Source organism: Astatotilapia calliptera, chromosome 6 (assembly GCF_900246225.1).
Source record: "Astatotilapia calliptera chromosome 6, fAstCal1.2, whole genome shotgun sequence".
Lineage (NCBI taxonomy): Eukaryota > Metazoa > Chordata > Actinopteri > Cichliformes > Cichlidae > Astatotilapia > Astatotilapia calliptera.
Genome location: NC_039307.1, coordinates 9,765,780 through 9,787,465, shown reverse-complemented (window position 1 = coordinate 9,787,465; position 21,686 = coordinate 9,765,780). Strand labels below are relative to the sequence as shown.

The 21,686-nt window shown below is 39.8% G+C and overlaps 1 protein-coding gene across 1 annotated transcript; it reads right to left on the bottom strand.

Moving 5' to 3' along the window:
* Positions 1–296: 296 nt before the first annotated feature.
* Positions 297–16,173, bottom strand: cp110 (centriolar coiled-coil protein 110). The gene is made up of 10 exons (XM_026170152.1): positions 15,463–16,173; positions 15,086–15,205; positions 11,216–13,763; positions 10,438–10,565; positions 7,268–7,369; positions 6,646–6,756; positions 5,726–5,818; positions 5,453–5,569; positions 1,617–1,699; positions 297–1,399 (listed from the first exon to the last, which is right to left on the bottom strand). The coding sequence occupies exons 1-10, from the start codon at positions 15,598–15,600 to the stop codon at positions 1,240–1,242; spliced, it is 3,600 nt and encodes a 1,199-aa protein (XP_026025937.1). The 5' UTR covers positions 15,601–16,173; the 3' UTR covers positions 297–1,239.
* Between the last annotated feature and the right edge of the window lie 5,513 nt (positions 16,174–21,686).

Below are 21,686 nucleotides of genomic sequence, written 5' to 3'. Positions count from 1 at the left end.
CTGCTCTAACTGTTTTATCTACGCTTGGCTTTAAAAGAATGGTAATATCCCTAATATGGTCTTCTCACAGAAGCCCCACCCACTTTCTGCTTGAAACCTGTTTTATGAGGGGCAGCCAATCAGGAGAAAGTTGACTAAAACAGCTCATTTTAGCTAGTGAACGAGAGCGAGGTGCTACGCCAAGATGTAGTATCAGATAATAAGGAAAACCTTTAACTGTTAATCATGCAAAGCCATGCTGGTAGAGTCAAACAACAAAAAAAGGAACTGGAAATAAGCAGAACAAAACTCCAAGCTATGTTTCAAATCTGAGAGTAAGATTGAAGTATATTTTATTCTGTTTCATAGATGTTTATAAAGCTTATGCAGGAAAAGAGCTGCCAATGTCAGCAAACGTGAAACAAGCTGCTGTGTATCTATTAGATCGCCAACTTTAAGGCATGTGACAGCAGTCACACTTTAAGAATATGTTTCAGGATCTGTGGTCCTGAAATTTCAGTCAAAGTGGTCACAAAGTTAACAAAAGAGGAGCTAAAGTATCTTATTTCAGACAATGGATAGACTGAGGAGCTGCACCAAGCCTCAGCAAAAGACAAATAAGGATATCTGCTACCTGTGAATCATGCAAAGCCACTCTAGTGGAGTTCATGAATAAAAATATTAGGCTGGAAATAAGCACAATTGGTCACCTTTAAACAAAGCGATTGCCTATCTGAAGACTACAATGCACAACCTACTAAAGAGTATTTGTTCCCAACACAAATCTAATATTTGACCCCAAATTTATGAACTGCTGTCTTCCTCTAGTACCCAAAGGAACAGAGAGATGATCAATACTGTTCACTGTAGCTGTCAGAACGTCTGCTGCGAGTCTATAAATCTTTCAGGTGCTGTGAACAACCCTTTAAAGTTGCTGCCAAACGATTTTTTCTGTCAACTCAACATTTTCGCACAAATATCTTCAACATGAATAATCTGAAGATGGCAAAAAAAATTAAATAAATAAATAAATTAAAAAATGCCGGAAGCAGACGTGACATAGCCGCTCCTCTGTAGACACCATGGTGTCAAAAATGTTCTCAAAGCCCCCGAGATGAAATACAATGATATGCATTAGTCATCCATTTGAATCAAATTTGGTTTTTGGATTTGGAAACTCTCAAATGATTAGTAATACTCTATTCATGTAATCACTAGAGGGCTCGTTAGGAGTTCTCACTGGGGCCAATTAGGAAGGTGTCATTGGGGTCTAGAGGAGGAAGCGCTCTTGGGGACCCTCTGAGGATTTGCTCTGAAATGTCCTCGTTTGGTTTCTGGCAGGGGCTCAGCAGAGAATCCAGACTTTTGTGCTGTCCTCGTCATAACCCCGCGGTGCCTTCCTGCAGCCTTTCTTTGGATCCTGAAACAAAGACAAGTTTTAGAGCTGACAAAGAAATGAAGAAGAAAGTTTTTTCTTTCTGTGGTGCAGGATTTTCAATTCATCACAAAATTAAAGGAACTGCTGCATTTTTACCTTGCAATAAAAAGCCACTCCAGTGGTTCTTATGTTACTTGTAATGACTGGGTTTGGTTTGTGAAGAAAACAGAAAAACAGCAACGATGCAGGAAAAACTCACATCATTCCTCTTTTCCTCTCCAGCGACTTCTGTGTTGCAGCTGACAGAAAGCTCTTTCCTCTGGGGCGGCCAGTCTGTGAACCCTAAACACACAAGCGCGCACGCACGCACACACACACACACACACACACACACGTAAAAATGCACAATATTTAGAACATAGTCTCTGCAGCAGCCACCAGTCATACTTGCCAACCTTGAGACCTCAGAATTAGGGAGACATTCAAAAGGGATGTTGGGTGGGGGAGTGGTATACATATACATATATATACAGAAAATTAGAATTTTACAATGTTTATTTATTGGATAAAATAAGTTAAATGTCACTGTTAATACTGTCCAGCCGGAAACAGCGGGGCTGTCCAAATTCAGAGGCTGCGTCCACCTGAGGACCCGGCCTTCGCGCACTACAGAAAGCCGGCTAGACCGGAAATGAGCGACTGTGAAATTGGACAGTCTAGCCTTCAGAATTACGTCACGAGCTCTCTCGGTGGAGTGAAACTCTGCTGTCTGCTCCTTGTTATCTAAAATATAACCGGACCCTGGCGTAAATTTTCGAAAAGTTTATTTTGCGACCCAGAATGAGTAATAAGAGTAATATTAAAACTAAGTAGCTGCAGTAGTAGAAGCCATTGTTGGAAACTGGAATTGACCGGCCCAATCTGGGGTTTTTCAATTTTGTTGTCCGGGTGGAAAATCGGGAGAATGGTGGCTCCGGGAGATTTTTGGGAGGGGCACTGAAATTCGGGATTCTCCCAGAAAAATCGGGAGGGTTGGCATGTATGCCACCAGTATCAAAAGCAAATTTATACAATGTTGATGGAATATTAGAATTTCTGCTTCTCAGCCTAGAAACTCAGATCACAAACTAGAGCTGATAGTTTCTCTTTGCCAGCATTAGAAGAACTTGTTTGATGGCACTCAACGGATTGATCAATAATTAGAACAATGTGAAAGTCCAAGGAACTCAGTGAAGATCTAAGAAGGAGAATTGTGGATTTACCAGAGTTAGGAAGGTCTCTTGGAGTCATTTCTAAAGAGATTCCAACATCACCAGTTCAAACAACTGTATCAAAGTTCACATTATTTTTATGTGTCACCACTAGGGCTGGGCCATATCATAACATTCATGGTAATACAGTTATAATGTTGGGCAACGATAAGAAAATGAAATATCATGATATAATATGGGTAAAATACGCATGCACAGTGCCTTCCCCCCCCCCATACGCACATGGCGGAAAAAGCATAGCGGCGACAGAGAATGAGAAGGGCGAAAGCAGATCGTTGAATGAAACGGATGAACCAGAATTGGTTTGTAAAAATGCAACTTCAGTGGTGTGGAACTGGTTTGGCTTTCTTCTGTCAGATACACACCAGAGCACATTTTTTGGTAGAGCATGCTAGCGGGCCGTCGTTATTACCGTGTTTTTCGGAAAATACGGCACACTTAAAATCAATCCTTTGATTTTCTGAAAAATTGACAGTGCCCCTTATAATCCTGTGTGCCTTATGTATGAATTCTGGTTGTGCTTACTGACTTCGAACTGATTTTATGTGGTACACGGTGCTCAGAAATTTGTCAAAAAATGTTTTAGTACGACTTTCGGAAGCTACAAAGCCGCACTGCTTGATGTCAGAGCATTACGGCTACCGTAGTCGGGAGCCTCGCGGAGTAATACGTACTGTGCTTCAACATAATATTACCGTATTGTGTGTGTATAACCTCTTTTTAAGTTTTGTGGATATTATACATGGTTATGCTGAGGATATGTTGGCCAATTTCCATTGGAAATGCCTTTTGGTTAAACTGTCAGCAAGGAATTTGCATTTGCACTGTTAAATTTTTATATAACTTTAATGCACATAAAAAACAGCTGCTTGTTTAAGTGAAAATACATTGATGGGTTTTTTTTGCACTAATAAAGTTGTGGAGTTGTAAAGTATTTTGTCTTGTGTCAATTATATCCTCAGTTATATCGTTATCGCACATTTTCAAATATATATTGTGATAAATATTTTTGGCCATATTGCCCTGCCCTAGTCACCACTTTGCCAGGGTCTGAAAGAAGACCCAAACTGTCACGCTCAGATGAGAGGAAATTGGTTTGGATGTTCAGGAACAACACAGGGACCACCAAGGCTCAAAACTGCCATGAACTGGAAACTGCTGGAACATCAGCATCAGTATCCACCGTGAAATGAGTTGAAACTCAAAATGGACTGAAAGGGTGCAGAGAAAGAAGTCTTTGACCCAAAACTGACACCTCCAGCTTCACTGAAATATGCAGCTAACCACATGGACAAGCCGACTGCCTTCTGGGGAACAGTTTCCTGGTTAGATGAGGCAGAGGTTCAGTCCTGTGCCCAACATGACAAGAGGTATGTTTGGAGGAAAAAGGGGAGACTTTCAAATGTAAGAACACTAGCCCAGCTGTCAAGCATGGTGGTGGCATCATCATGCTCTGGGGCTCCATACAGTTGGGTCTAGAGTGGCCAAATATCCAGCCAGAACTGTGCCAGAAGCTCGTTAATGGCTACAAAAAGGATCTGGCCAAGGTCGAACTTGCTGCAAGAAATTTAACCAACTATTAGTGGGGGTGCATGGATATATTTGAGCTTGTATGTATACTTGACTCTGTGTGGGTTGCAGAAAACCCAAAATAAATTAAATCTTTGGACTTTTTAAAAGTCATTAAAGATGTGTGATGTATATGCTGTACGATGTACCACTCCACCCTGAAAAATGAAGTTAAAAATAAACAAAGACCAAAATTTCTGTGACATTCATGCCGACAGTGAGTGTATACAAACTTCTAACCACAACTGCATTTGTGTGATGTGTCTTTTGACCCAGCTGGTGTACTCTTACATCCTCATGAGCCCTAATTTTATAGTGAAAGTGAGGAAAAAACAAAAACAAAACAGTATGAGTCTTTCTTACTTTAACCTTTTGACTTGCTGTCACATGAACACACAGTCTTATGAATTAATGAGTCTTCAGGTGTGGTACACCCGAACATGGGTAGTATTGTATTGTAACAAGTTACAGCTAACTATATGCATATCCTGTGCATGTCAGGAGTTAAACATAAGGTTAATCACCTGTTATGAAGGACACTTTGGTTAAGTCAAAGGAATAGAGAACATAAAGTGAAATATGATTAGCTGCTCATCCCATCCACTCATATTTTCTCTTCCTGCTGGAGAGATGATCCAGTGTTCATTTTGTTAAAAGCTTTCTCTGACTGCACTAAAATGAATTCATGATTTTGTGCACACACACACACACACACACACACACACACACACACACACACACACACACACACACACACACACACACACACACACACACACACACACACACACACACACACGAAGTCTGTCAAACAATGTAACAACATCATATCATTCAGTTTTACTATTGCAATGTAGTATATTCAGAGTTCACCTTTTAGTTTAGAGGTTCAACCATAATAAAGGTTATGCCACAAAATGGAAAACATACTGTTCATTAACATTTAAATGACCTGCATCACTTCTCAGTCATGCTGACTGTTTCTTTGGTGTTTCTGTGAATTGTGGGAGTGCATTATCTCTTTTCCTCTTACAAAAGATTCTGTGTAGCCTCTGCAAAAGGAAGTAATACAGGTGGTAATAAAGGAAGCACTGAAGCACTTTTCCACAGTACTTAGAGAATGTGAATTTTCTTATTAAGACTGCCATTAAAATACTCCAGGGTCACTTTACAGTCACTTGACTGGAGAACCAGAAGAAAACCTGACTACTGACCACATGTGTAAACACAGCCTATGATCTCCTGAAAAGGTTACCTGTCGTCTGAGCTCTCTCTCCTTGGCGAGCTCTCTGTCCCAGCTGATCAGCTGCATTCGCTCTCTGGCTGACAGGTTGAAGAATATGTCGTAGACCTCATAAAGTGCAGCGCGCAGCTGGAGGAGCAAACAATTTCAGAGCAGACGATGGCTTCAATGAATGCGTGCAGTCACAGTAACTGTTGTGGTAACTGCTAATGGAGCGAGTAATTGTTGAGTTGACGGTGTGCAGGAGAGCAGAGAGGTTAACAGATGTGTTTACAACATTTATACCTGCAGTGTGACTCTCTCCTCCAGTAAGAGGTCCTGTTTGTTGCAGAGCTGAGTGCTCTGCTGCCGGAGGGCCTGCAGGAACTGCTGTGTGTCCTAAATGAGCAAAAGCACACACACAGCAAAGATTGCGCTATTATTTAGTTATATTTATCATGAATATTATGTTTACACAGAGACAAACTGAATGGTGAAATCTGTCAAATGGATATTTAAAATATTCATGGATTTACGATTAAATTAAAGTACAAAAAACAAAAACAAAAAACGCTGCCAGCACCTGCTGGTTTACATGTTATTTAGTAAAAATTTAAATTTCACCAAAATTAAGAACACAGTTGCTTCAGCTGCTGAAGATACCCCCAATTTTTTTTCCTTCTATTCAAATATCAAACATGGATGGTATAATAATCCCTCAGTCCATTTGAGGGTTGTTTTTACAAACAAATGTAAGACATTGAAGACTTCACTGCAACATTCACACTTTTCAAAGGCATCCAGTGGCTGTGACTGGACTTCTGGTGGTTGCGTTTTGTTATGGTATAAAAGACAAGATGTTGCCAGCAACACTGTGTTCATGTGTGTTGGTTAATCTTATGCTTAACCCACTACCAGTGTTTTAGCCTGTCCAGATGATCAGATTCATCTGTCACTATTAAAAAACAAACGAACGCAAAAACCTCATAAGTGATGGAAAATATTTGTTTAACGCGACCCCTGATTGAGGAAGTCTCTGTTTTAGACTGTATGCTGCACTGTCAAGGACTCCAGGAAGGATCGCAGCTGCATGGCTATAGCTAAAGGGTATCCTAATAAATTAAATTAGGCACAGCTGTACACATCTGCACACAAGCAGAGCTCATTTAATGACAATAAGAGCATGTGCTGCAAGAAACAGACGTGTCGCTGCTGTCTCCACTCACCCTGACGGTGCGCACCAGCTGTGTCACTCTCTCCGTCCTCAGCAACCTGCGAGTTAGAAAACCCTTCACAGCCGCTGCCAGCAGGGGGCGGTAGTGCTGCGAGCTGGAAGGCTGAGGAAGAGGAGAAAGAAGGGAAAATGAGTGATGAGAGAGGGGTGAATAATGAGAACCAGAGGGGAGGAGAGAGGAGAATGCTAATTCCATCAGTGACAACCAATTAATTTCCCACGCAGCTTCTCAAGGTCTTTTGGTTGGCATCTGTTTAGTGCATCAACGCAAGTGGACTCGTGGCTCATCATTATAATAGAGAATAATAAGCAGAATAATAAGCAGCTGATGTGCCATCACTCACTTGTTGATTCAAGAGCGGTTGCATTAAAAAGACATGTTTGTTGAACAAATGTACTTCTACTGAAGCTGAACTGCTGTGCGGGGAGACGTATAAAAGCACAATAACAGATAAAAAGGGATGCTGATGAGGATTAAGACATGTGGGGGGTGGAGTGTGTTTTACATGAGCGTGTCAGCCAACTGGTGATGACTAAAAATCCTTCAGATAAAAGGGTGAGCAGGGCAAGCTTTCTGCATCACCCACATGAGTGGACAAATATTATGGTAATACCTGAGAGAGGGTAGAAAAGGTCAACGTGTCCCCAAGACGTGAGCCTGACATGGAGCAGGGGAAGGACACGCTCTGAAGGATACGATAACGGACTGCCAGCGCCTGAGAGACAGAGAGACACATACGGAATAAGAGGAAAAGTTCATGTGTATGTGAGTGCACATTTGGGAGCAGGCAAGGTTGGAAAATATTGAATTGGAAAGGACAGCAAATGAGGCAGGAGAAAGAAATTAATTGAGGGTAGAGACGAAGAGACAGAAGGGGGAGAGATGGGGCACAGAGGTAAGAGGGATGAGATGAGCAGCAGAGCAGAGGGATGACCAGGATGATGAGACGAGAGAGATGGAGGAAATTAATACAGCCAGAGAGTAAAAACAATGTTGGTGGAGGTATAAAACAAAACAAAAAGTGGGATCAGAGGAGAGAGGAGGTAAAAAAAAAAAAAGGAGGGAGGAGAAGGCAAAGGGACCATTAGCGGTGGCACTCAGCGGGACGATCTGGCACTTAACCACAGACGCTCATGAATTAAACAAATTATCCTTTCCTTTTCTGTGTCAATTCCCTCGATCCCCTCCACCCACTACCAGAGAGTCCAGCAGACAGCTCGCTCTCATCACAGCGCAGATGATGGAAGGACGGAGGGGAGTCAAAAAGAAGTCTTTTTATGAAACAGCTTATGTTAATTATATTGTTGTTAAGGATACATAAATTAAACAGAGCCTGTGATTAACAGGGCAAGGACACGGGCCAAGAACAAACACAGACACAAGCTGAAGAAACAGGAACCGGTTGCCAGAGAACAGCAGGCGTCCTTGAAGTCTTGCATGTGCGCGCGCGCGCGCGCACACACACACACACACACACACACACACACACACACACACACACACACACACACACACACACACACACACACACACACACACACACACACACACACACACACACACACACACACACACAGAAAGAGGCGACCGTGCCAGCTCGCCTCTTAGGGATGTAATGAAACATTTATGGTAGAAACCCTTTTTTTTTTTTTTTTTACTGGGGAGAGTCTGAAGGTCTCTTGTAATGAGCAAACGTCTGTAGTCAGCCCACGACCTGGGTCTCCAAAAGCTCACTCTAACAGGTAGGGTGACAGTGTGTGTGTGTGTGCGTTTGTGTGCACATGGTCACATGTGGAACAATGCCAAAGTCTTTTTCAAATGCCTGCTTCTAGTTTCAAAGAAACATTTAGGGTCAGTATTGTATTACCGCTCAGTAAATTGGCTAGAAACTCACAACGCCTGTTTTCCTCGTCTTTAAAAGATTAAAACTGGAGCTCAGTTTTTATTTCTCATAGGTGACTTTGGGTGAAGTCGGAAACCTTGGCGGAGTGAATTATGGTTGCTGTACTGGAATTACACAGTGCTAGATCTGTACAGCAATACGTGATGCAATCTAATGCAAGAAGCAGACCAATGGGAGGGAGGTAATATCACTGACTGCGTTTTTACCATATTTAGACTTAGAATAAATGATCACTTGTTCGGGGGTCTCAGGAATATATAATTTCAGATTATTTTTTCCATTTTCTTGATGTAACTTGACAAACAGCTTTAGATTGCATCAAATAAAACAATGACAGAATGACCCTGACAGTGCTCTATACCGCTTCTCTATCATTGTTGAAGAAATCTATTAACAGAAGCAAACTGTCTAAATTCCTTTTCTAATCTGTGGCCTATTTATTTAAACTCATGATTGAATACTCTGTGTAAAAAAAAAATAAGCTAAAAGAACTGCTAAAATATTAATAGATGCCACTCAGATATGAGTAAATGCTGTATTTCTTCTCAACTTTCTTTGTGCATGTGAATATTTTTAGCAACAGACTAAAGAAAAGTATAAAAATGTTTTTCAGCATATAAAATGCAATATTTCTGCGCATACAGCAGTTTCTGGATAACATTTCAAGTCTTCAATCTATTTCAATCTATTTTACATCAAGCTATCCAACTTACAACTCATATTGAACAAATTATTAATAATAATTAATAAATAAACAGGACAGGTGTAATAAGCCTACACCTGTATTTTTTTCCCATTTAATTCAATTCTTTGTTATCATTCTTTATTTTTTATTAGCATTTTTGGTTTGTTATTGTGTGACTTACTGTAAGTAATTATCATCGATATCATCTAGCACTTAATATTCTGAGATCTTTTGTGAATAAATAAATCTCAGTGAGATGTAGAGTGAAATTACCATAAAAAAATAAATAAAGTATAAACACACTTTTTTTTTAACTGCAAACACCTTGGGCGACATGTTTGATGTCAGCTCTGTATGCATGATATTTTAAAGCTGTTCTGATTAAATCCATTAGCTGCAGCAGTGGTCCCTAAACTTTTTCTAACCATAGCACTTCCTGAGATCTAAAAACATTACTTTTTTAGCACTATTGGTTAATTTGATATTTTTTTTCTGTACATCAAACACTCCTCACTAAGACGATAACGATGAGCTGGTATTACCAACTAAACATATGCAAATAATTATCATCGTTATTAAAGTGCCCGATTATTCTCATTGTCAGTTCTATAGATTTATTCTTGGACTCTGCTAAAATACTTTTGTATGAGTCACAATTCAAAATAATCCTTATTTGTTTTATACTGGGCCATGGGGTAGCCCCTCAGAGCATCCTCTCTCTCCACCAAGATGACTTAAGCCAACTTTCTTCTGATTGGCTGCCCCTCATTCTCAAAAGGTTTGAATAGGAGGTTACCCTATTAGGGATATCCACTCTTAGTGACATCATACAGAGCAGAAAAATGGGTGTTTACATCAGTCTAAAGTCTTTGGGTTATGTGTGCTTACACTGTACCATTAGTTAAAACTTTATCAGGAGATTTTGATCCAAATTGGCAACAAACCATCAGAGGTGCAGCAAGTATTAAACAAACGAGTTTGGGAAGAAAATACCTGAAATATACAGAGTAATTTGTACATAGCTGGACTCTCAAATAAACCTTCTGCCACTCTTTTTCTTTGCTTCACATTTGTCTATTTCCACACTTTTAAAAAAATGTTTCAGATCTATCATCTAAAGGAAATATATGAATCCAATAACAAAATAGCAGTAATATGTATAGTACAATACAATAAATAATAAAATAAGTCTCACCTGTAGTAGCTCCTCCTGCTGTCTCCTGTGCTCCTCTTGCAGCGCTCTGACCTGAGCAGCGTGTATCTCTTTCAGCTGCTCTCGCTTATCCCTCTGACTGCCGAGACCTTCACACCACTGCCCTGCAGCTACAGACAGGAAACACAACATGTGGTCACATATGAAATTCACTGTTGGCCCACTACATTTGCCTACAGGTCATTTGCACAACTGTTACTATACTTTATAAGATTTGAAAAATTAGCTTTCTAATGATGTAGAGTCTGGGGTTGAGTAAATATTTTCTCCTTTTCCCCTTTTTGTGGCACAAAGATTAAAGAAGAGCTGTTATCTTTTTTCTTTACCTTTATTTTCTGTCATATATTACACTTAAACCAAAATCTAAAGACATCATTATGGGCGAGGTGTCTGTCAGTGTCTGGGTGAGCTGTAACATTACCAGCACACCTAACCATTTATAGTGTTGAGGCACCCGAGGCACGATGGAAAGAAAGGTGTCACCACTCGATCAAAGAGTTTTTTTTACACAACACCTCATCATTTCCACGTGATGCACTATCCCCTCCTGTATTAAACATCAAGAGTCTCCAACTCAAGACAAAACAACACAAAGACGTCGGCTATTTTTGGTGCATGTATAAACTGTCAGGCCTCAAACTGTTCTAAACACTGTGTTTCAGGCAGTTTGTTCTACTCTTGGCTCTGTATGATGTCACTGAGAATAAATATCTAATAACTAACATGGTTATTTAAACAACACTTCCTCTTCTCGTCTTACCTCTGGGTGTGCTGGAGTTGGGTCTGACAGAGTCCACTCCCCCACTGGTATTGGCACTCCCTTCCAGTGTCTCCTCCATCGTGTGCATTAGCAGTCTCCGTTTGACCTTGGACACCCCTCCCTGACCGTCACTGCCACTCTGTGGGGTCAGATGCTTTTCTTGCTCAGGATGACCTTGTGACCCTGATCTTTCAGTGAACCACAGGCCAGACGGTGTGTCCACATCATATGACTGATTTAGAGATGGTGAGTGGGTGGAGTTGTGACCTTCTAGGGCCAATTCTTTCCTTCTTTCAACAAGGTGTTTACTGTTATCTGAAGGCACTGAGATGTAACTCCGAAAAGGAGGATCAGATGGAACATTTCGGAAAACATCGGGAATGCGCATCTGCTGAGCCACAGAAAGGATGCATTTACCAGGTGGCTGCTGCTTTCCGCAATCTCCAGGCTGTGCAGAACTCCCGGTTAGTGCTTCTCTGCTCACTTTTTTCCAACTTTCTCTCTCTGCAGATAAGGTTTTGATCAATTTGCGCTCGCTAAAATCACAGAGCTCATCCCCGTTCTCCTTAACTGTGAGGGGAACATCATCTGTGTCACTGACAGTCGCTTCCGGAACTAAGTCTCCATGCATGTTTCTGTAATTGTTATATAACTGTCTGCTCGACCACTTCCTGTACTCTGCATCACTGCTATTATCACCATGAGCTCTCTGCTTGTCCTCCCAATAATCACTTTTTATTTGCTCATTTGTCATACCCTTAAAACTTAACTCACTTTGCAGGCTGCTCTCAGCTTGGCTGTGACTGTCTTCTTTCAAGTTTTCTTTCACCGTTGACTCAAGATCTGTGATCAGAACCTTAAGACTGGACAGGTCTGACTCCAACTGATCCATGTGCTGTGAACTCTCAGTTAAAATGCTTGTTACTTCCCCTTCAACTGTGAGATTCACTCCGGGAGGACCCACTATAGGACTGTTTTGATGACCTGGATTAACTTCTTCAGAATTGTGATGGTCTTTCAAACCAGTACCAACCTCAAGTTTCCCCTTTGAGGTCTCCTCCACATCAACCTTTTGTCCACTTTTTCTTTTGTAGTGAACAGGGCTCCTGCAGAAGCTAGGGGCTGGGACTGTGCGATATTTCCCTGCTCCTTTAAAAAAAGCTGGAGGATCTTTAACAAGGGAAGTTTCTAATGGCTGTTGCTGGATGAAGGCACTGAATTGTTTTGGCTTTATTAAGACCTCCTGTGAACTGTTCAGCCTATTACTTATGATGATTGTTTCTTCATCAACACTAGTCATTTCCTTATTATCTCCATCTCCTGTTAAATGTGTCATATTTTTCCCAGAGAGTTCACTTTCAATCATCCGCTCATTCTCATAGGATTTCTTTAACAAAGTTTCCACTGACGAGATAAAAGTACTTCTCTTGTCTTTAGTCTTCTTCCCCTCTGCAGTCACAGTGTCCTTGTAAGGGATCTCATCATTCTCCTTATCAGAGCTGCTCTGCTCCTCTGCCTTTGCTCTTGGCTGTTCTTGGGTTCTCTCTTGGATTTTAGTGTTTTTGGCTTGGTTCCTAAGCATCCGCTGGCGCCGTCGATACTCCTGAGATTTCTTCAGCAAGGCCTGGAGGCTCAGACGATAAGGCTCCTCAGACAGCTTTGAGTCTGCTTCATCTACCTGGTTGTCCTCTAGTTCAGTCTCTCTGGGACTACGCTGAACACACAGTTCTGTTGTAAGACGGTGACGAGTGCTTTGTGTGTGTGTTGGATTATCTGAAAAGCTGCTTTTTTCCAAAAAAGCAACTGAGTCCTCATTTTTGTCTAAATGTGCATCTTTGTCAGGGTCATGCACTGAACTAAAGGGATCGTTATCATCACGCATCACACTGTCCAGTTGACCATTTTTAGATTTTTCTGTTGGTAAAGGATTACACAAGAGTGAATCCTCCTCAAATGACGTGCAACAAATTTCTCTCAACTCTGTTAAGTTATCACAAAAAGATGACTCCCGCCCACTCCTCTCTAATTCCTCTCCATCTATGGGAGGGTGGCTGATAATATCTGGCATCTTGGCGATTGTATTTGAGGTGTTGTGAAGAAAAAAGCCCACTGTGTTATAAAATCCTTCTGAGTAGTCGGAGACATTGCTCTCGTTTTCTGCATTAATCCTTTCAGGGATAGCAGTACAGTTTTCTACATTCTCGTTGGTGACATAACCTGAGGAGAGCGACTGGCAGCTTGCACTATGTAAAAAATTTGGCTGTGATCCTTGTTGGCTGTTAACTTGGTCAGTAAGGCATCCTTCCTGGTAATTTTCCTGAGGTGTCACGTTAGAGGCGAAAAAGGAACTATATGTCGTCGATGTCAGTGGAGGAAGACAAACACCAACTTTTCCTTTCGCTGCAGCTGGGAGCGAAACATTATCACTGCTTCCCGCAAAAAAATCATCCGGACACACCAGTCCACCAGTGGTTTTACGGAAATATGAAGATTGTGTGATAATTTCTGACTCTTGAAGCAACTCCTCGAGTGTTGGTGTCTTCCTCAGCTGGAAAAACATGAGCAGAAACAAAAATAATGCAATGAGATTTTAAAAAATGTGCTTTTCCCTGTTCAATACAACAATGCCAAACGCTGATTATGCCAAAAAACATAATTACAGCTATTTTAGTTGGTAATTTTAATTTTCAACACTTATGCATATAATGAACTTTCAATACATCTTTTTACAGGGGATTACCCTGGAACTTTAAAAATAATTTCAACATACAAACAAATAAATAAATTATTAAAAAGCGGGGTGTACAACGTGGAGTACAGTGTGTTGTCTGGTAGAGCTAGGCCCAGAGTAGTGGGTGTTTTGGACCATAAAGTCCATCTGCCAAGGGCCATGTACATATATACCACAGCTTCCACTGCAAAATGTCCATACTGGCAGATGGAAGCTTAAAAACGGCCCAGGTGGCAGCAGACTTCCTTGGAAGACCAGCAAAGTATCAACAGGAAGAGAGATGGACAGGCAAAGCCTAATATTCAACTCGGTCATGCACTACTAAAAGCAAACCAGGTAGGAGTCCCTCAGTGACAGACGGGCAATGCAGCAGACAGACCTTGCTACCAAAAGGTTCTCAAATGTTTTCTGTGTTCTTGACTCAAGCTGAACTTTGAGTGATTTGGGTTTTTAAGGAGGGGCTTAAAAAGATTTAAATGAAAGGTGTGCAACTGATTTAAAACACAAAACAAATAAGAGATTTGTCTTGTGTTTGAATATAAAAATGATAGTTTTTGCACAACTTCCAAGAGCCAAAGCCAAAACTTACATTAATTCCAATTAATTGCCCACCCTGTGAGCCAGTATAGTGACATTTCATGATGGCTGAAGCAACTGTTTTACTGCATCAATGGTCCATTGGGTAAATGCATAACCTTATTTGTATCGGCGCAGGCTATCAGCCAAAGAATACTTGATTAATTGCAATATTTGAGTCCATCTGTATTGGACAAATTTATATAAAGTGACCACCCTCTTGGGAGGTGGATAGTCCAGATTCAAGCAGAATTTGTTTTTTAATTATTTCATGTAATTACTCACGTTAAATGGCACAGCTGGCCATACAGCACCTGAAAGCGCTATAGATTTACTTCTGTCATATTAAACTGTATTGTTGCATTTGAGTCCACAAATCATATGTGCAAACTGTGATGGTGATGTACTATTATACATTAGACGTCTCTCTCCCTATAAAAGAAAACTAAAGATTACAATATTCCTTCCGTATTTTGTGCCCGGACTCTGTCATTCTCAACTGAAGCTGCTCTCACACAAGGAGCCAACAGCATAGGTTACAAACAAAACAAAGCTTAAATTACCTGAACGCTGTGCAGAATCGTCTGGAAGTAGGCCATCCGGGGATCATCTCTGAACTGAACTGTGTGGGCAGCAGCTTCGTCTCTGAGTCGACGCATCTCCTCTCTCTGTTTCTCTGAGAGCTGTGTCATCACAAAACAGACATGAGTTATCTGGAATTAATACTGTTTCATTTCAAACAAGTCTGCTTCTGTTTTATCATTATTATTAATGGATGCCTATAATTTACATTAAAGGGAGATAGGCAGCATGTCTCAGTGACTGAATTAATATGCGTCATTTTCCTTCAAACTAAGAGTGCATCTATCTATAAAAAAAATAAGTTCAGCCTTTTGCTAAAATGATCAACCATGATGACAGCCGTAAACTTATCCAGCACCAGAGGAGGGAGGATGGATCGTCCATAGAAGCGGATGACAGAGGATGCAGATGAGGGTCTGTGGTTTTCCTCCTCTTTCTCTTCTCTTCTCCTGAGCTGAGGAAGAAGATGCTGCACAAACTCTTCGTATTCCTCCATTACTCTTCATCGGAACACAGTAGAGAGTAACTTTGGGCAGTTTAACGGCTAAAAAATTACTACCAAGTTATTGTTTGCTAACGCTAGTTTGCTAGCTAGCTTAGCTAACATAACGCTAGCTTTGGCTGCTTTTTGTTACCGTTTAAAAGTAGACGCATAAACTTAAAAAAAAAAGAGAAGACACTGGGTTAAACTCAGCAAAGGTAGACGCTACAGCTATACTGTTGGTCCTCTTATAAGCAACACAAAAGACAGTCTGGTCAGGTCCACTGGGGGGAATCAATGTTTACATTTTTACCGCCTCTCCTCCGGGGCAACAACCGGGTAAAGAACGACAGTGACGGTTACAGAGCGCCGAAAACCCGGAGTGGATTCACACCAGGGTTCAACAAACACCCCCTTTACAACACAAAAGCATTTCACGGGAAAGGAAGAAAACCGCTACAACGTTACGTCGGACAAAGTATAAGAAGTGGATTTAATACTTAAAAAATAATGAGAAGAAATTACTTTTCACTGAACTCAGACTAACGTGATACTGCCCCCTACAGGCCTGACTGACCAAAGAAAAACATGCAGAAAAGTATGGAGATACTTTGGTGTCAGACGGAAGAGAATTAAGGGAATACAACGCTCGCATTTATTTATTTATTTACTGGTTAAATATTTTTACGATTAAAATTAGAATCCAAAGAATTTAAAAATCTAAATTTGCTTGTTGTTGTTCTTCCAGGGCCCTGTCCCAAAAAGCAAGTTTATGTTTTCCTTATCTGGCTTTACTTAAGCCAACAGCACCTATAAGGCTAAGTTGTAACATGAAGGTGGTTATCAACCCCGCAATTCACCCATATCAATCCAGGTGTTCACCTGGGGGGGGGGGGAGCAGTGTCAGCAGCATGTGACCAAACAGACACAGGTACTGGTTTACTGGCAGCAGAGCAGCAGACTGAAAGCAAAACACCTGCAGCAGCAGTATCGCATTAACAAGTGTGTAAGGATGGACTATAATTAAAGCTGTGTGTTCTGTTAAACTAACCGAGTGTTATTTTGTGTGTGTAATAGTTTTCCTGTATATCAGTGGTGCTCAATGGTTTAAGAACAAGTAAAGAATAAATATTTGTTATGGTTCTAGTGTAAAATAATCTTAAAGTAATCAAGTACACAGCTTGGGTGTATGAAGGTTAACAGGTTCTCTATTTTAGATACTAAAGTTTACATTTTTTGTACAGTGATCCATTTACAGAGGCTCAAAAGTAATGGGACAGTTGAATGTTGCGCAGTTTCATGACCAGGTGTGGGCTGTTCCTTCATTATTCCATTCCCGACCATGACCCATTTACACAGACAGACAGTGTGAAAAATGAAACTTTTTGCTTCCTTTTTTTGCTTCATTTGCTGTACAGCAAATAGTTACACATGTCATAAATGCTTTTATATATTTATGCATTTCCATATATGGACTATTTTTTGTATAAACTTTAATTTAATTGATTATACTGTATTTTTTCAGTACTACAAAAGGCTTTGCCTAGGAAGCTTGCTTGATCTCATTAAACCCTGTACATAACTGTCTTCACTAATCAATGCAGTTATTGCAACAGAATAATGCAACAATATTCAACATAATTGATGACATTGTACGCACTGTTTTTATATAATAAATGCACTATATTTGCTTAAAAATGCTAATAATACTAAAGATTCATGAATGACTAACACGTAGACAGTTCCATTTTAAAACATGTTTATTGGTCATATACAAAATAAAGTAAGCTGTTTATCAACAAACGTACACTATATACATCAATAAATTAAACAATGCATCGGACCTATGATGAAACAGTTAATTTCGTGATTACCCATACCTTGTCATCGTCACTATCTACAAATTGCCAAAAAAAAAAAAAAAAAAAAAGGAGCGAGAGAGAAAAAAAAGACAATAATTTAAATTGGAAGATAAATACTAACAAAGACTGTCACATTTTAAGTAGTTTCCCATAGAAAGTACTGCCATCGAATAATTTATTACATCCCTTACAGAAATATTACAAAACACAGAATTTCCTATTACAAGGGCTTTTCTGATTAGGTTACACCATATTCACACAAACTCACTACTTTTCAAAGGCTTTAAACGGACCATTATTTATACTGCGTTTCCATGTGTAAGATTTAGAAACACACACAAAAAAAAAAAAAAAAAAAAAAAATCCCATGGTGAACCTGGCTGAATGCTCGCATCAAGAGTCAAATTTGACGGGGACACTGCTACAATAAAAAATAAATAAATACTAATTTAAATGTGCTGATACCTGAACTCTGTACGATTTTTTTTTATTTGTACATTTGATGCAGGCTGGGTATGAACCTGGGATGCAAAAAACAAACATCACTATTGATGCAAACACCAAACAAAATGATCAAAGGAATCCTTGGTTCATTTACTCCTATCGATCAGGATCAGCGGTGGGTGAAAGGGCTTTTAGAGTCCAGTGGCGTGACTCACTACACAGGAAAATCACTGGATGCCTGCATACCGATTGGCCAAGCAGCAAGATAAGGAGTTAATGATTTGCATCTTCTGGAAGAAGTGTGGGTTTTGAAGAAGGGCTTGGTAGGCTGCTGAGTTAACTAAAGCAGGAGAGAATAAGTAGAGTGGTAAATGGTTAAGAGCTTTATCAGACGCATCTCCACCACTCCTTTTCTGTCTCTGTAAAATATTTATAGATGTAGTCTGAGTGGTTGTTTTAGGGTTTGTGATGAAAAGCTTCATTATGACGAGGGTTCGACCCCTGCAGGGGTGGCAGAAAATAAGGTCAGCATGTCTTGACAATCACAGGAGGTCTGAGGTGTCAGCTGACCGTGTCTGCTGAGTGATAGTCTGGATTAAACTTGTGTAATGTTTAACCTTTTGTTTGTTTAGAGATGTGGCACATGGTTTCTCACTGGAAATGCCACAAGAAGTTTAAATGTGGAAGACAAAAATAAGAACTCTACAGGTCAGCAGGAGGCCTTGCATGACGGCTGCATCATTCTCGGTTAGAAACGGATTAAAAAAATTAAATAAATAAAAACACAAGAATGCACCAATTGTGAAATTTTAAGCAGATAACAATGTTTAACCTCACTGGTGACTCAGCTAGGGTTAAGATTAGGTTTCTGAAACACATTTTGCTTCTGAAATAATTGCACAGTCAAATGAAATCATTTTAACAAACTTGAAACAACAACCTGTTGCGGTAAGGTGAAGCGGTTTGAGGACTTTATGGACTTATCAAAGGAACAAGTCGCTGCAGTTCTACAAGCCTGAGAGGAGTTGGATGTTCTTTGTGGAATTTAATTAAATCTTGCTTTGTTTTTTTTGTAGTGACTGTATTACTGCATCGCTACTACACTCTGTAGTCCTCTCACTCTCTTTTTTGTTTGTCTCTCATTGTAGTTACTGTCCTTTATATTTTTATTAACAACACAAAATTTAAAACAAATGTTGACGTGGATTCTCTACAAATACAAATATCTGAATATCAGATGTAAAAGACTTCAACCTTTTTCATATGACATAAGAGATAAACTGCTTACAAGTCCGTTACTCATCTAAAGTGGGGGTTTGAGTTACTAAAACACACAGTATACTTTTGTTTATCAAATGGCCAAAAATAACAGGCCAATACTGTTATCGACCGAGGAACAGTTTTATGGCCAGGTGAGGCCAGTTCTTTCGTAATGAAGCCTCATTGAGGTCTGAAGTGGTTTTGTTGCATTTGCATTTGGTTGCTGTTCTCTTGAAATCTAAATATGAGGGTCAACAGACGTGTCAATCTAAGCGAAGGAAGCCATCATTAGTTTCAGAAAACAAAATATTGTATTCTAAGTGTCGTCCAGACACATGCACCTGACTGGATGTGAGAGACCCATTCTGAGCTAGAAATGGACACCAAACTGATGGAGCACAACAAACAAACATCAGTTGCTGCAGTTTTTGAATGCCGTCTTATTTGCTGAATAAACTGATGGGAGTTGAAGCCAATATCTGCCAATAAAAATGGTGCATCCCTGTAAAAAAAAAAAAAAAAAAAAAAAATCCTAAATAAATAAATTTGAAGACTTTGTGTTTTCACAGTTAACTGCTAAGTGAAAGTGGGTAAGCCACACCACATATGCCAGATTTAAACAGAGGCAAGCTGACATTTTAATTTATCAGGTATATTTAAAAAAAAGAAGAAGAAGAAGAAGAAGCTAAACACCGCACATTAGCTCTTTAACCTCGTCACATCACACTGTACAGTCAGGAAAACAGACAACTTGACAAACGACTACGATAGCGTCAGTGCTCCTGTGAGGCAGGAGTTTGGATTTTGCCAGTTTGCATAATTAGATGTGTCTATTTAACAGCAGCCACATGTTGACACATTAATGTTTACACAGAATGCTTCTCTCTTTTTTTCGTTTTTCTTTTTAGAAACCAGAGGAGCATAAAAACACAGAGAAGCAGCACACGTAATTGTACAATTTGACATAACTTACAGTCTCAACACAAGTTGAGTTTCCTCTTGTTTTATATGATGTCTCACACAAACACACACACAAGCCCATTCAGCTATCTTAGTGAGGACCTTCATTGACATAATGGTCTCCTTAGCCCCTTACCCTAACCATTAAAAATAAATGCCTAACCCTAAAAAAACCAAACAAAAAAACCAAACAAAAAAAAACAACAAGGTTCTATTAGTGTAAGAAATAAGGTTTATAATTAATTTTTTAGTCAAAATATTAAAATAATTATATAAAAAAATATTATATTGATATCGGATGGTTTAGACAGGTTCCCCTTCCACTGAGACTGCATGTATATTATAGAGTGTGTAAATAAAGTGTTACTTATAAAACTAACAGAAAATTGTGTGGATATTGATAAATACTAAAAAGTGAATGACCTCACAATTGATTTAACAGCACAAAATAAAGCACAAAAACTAAAAGACTCAGTGTTCTGTGGAGGCTAAATCCACTCCACACAGGGTTAGTGGGACCTGTCTACCTTTTTGATTTTAATATCATGTTTTTAGCTGATATTTTAATAGATACCACTCTTTCTGTTAGCTCAAAAGCTGAATATCTCCACAATAGCTTAATACATGGATCAATTAGTCAGAAGGGCTCGACTACAGTACAACGCCAAAGATGACCGTCGGAGGAAGGAGAAGAGGAGCAGAAAAGCTTAACAGGAACTTTAAAGGAGAGTCTGGATGATCCAGCAGCCCCAAACTTTCTCTACACCTAACCATAACCTAGTTGTAACCCTGACACTAAAACCACATTTTGAGCCTCAAAAAGGCCTTCAAATTTGGTGTGTGTCCTCACAAGTGACTGTTGGTTCTCACAAGTATAGTAGAATGCAGATTTCGGTCCTCACAAAGATAGCTAGACAGAAACACACACACGCATGCACGCACAGCTGGCCAGTGAAAAACATCAGTGAGACAGGCAGGAAGCAGCAGACTGATGGAGAGGGACAGAATACATTTTTAAAACTCAGATAACGGCATTCAGGACGTACAAAACAGGGCGTTTTCTTTAATATGGAGAAAACACGTTAATACACTGTATGAGATACTGAAATTTGCTTGTTGCTCAATACCATTAGGTGTGATAAGTGATTTTCATTTGACATCTGAAGCTCTCTGGTTTCACGCCTGACTGAACGTGTGAACGTTTATCCGTTCAAAGACTACGGAGAAAAAATATTTTCAATCACAAACCCATTTATCCTCCTGCGCCTTTTTCACTGTTCACCAGTTTGACTTCTATTTCTGTACAGATGAAGACACTCCTTACTTATCATAGTAACTGCACAGCAGTAGGCGAGCTAACCCATTTTTCTTCACAGTGGAGAAGTAGCGGTTCAGGTAAAAGGCTGCATGTATGTTTTCATCTGTGTAAATTGCTTCTCTTTCAGCTTTAAAATCAGGTTAAAAAATATTTGAGGCAATTGTACTCAAAGGTAAACCTCACTCTTTGACAGACAAACCATTAAATAGCAGAATAGTTTTTTTTTCACTTCATAAAACACCATATAACAATTGTTA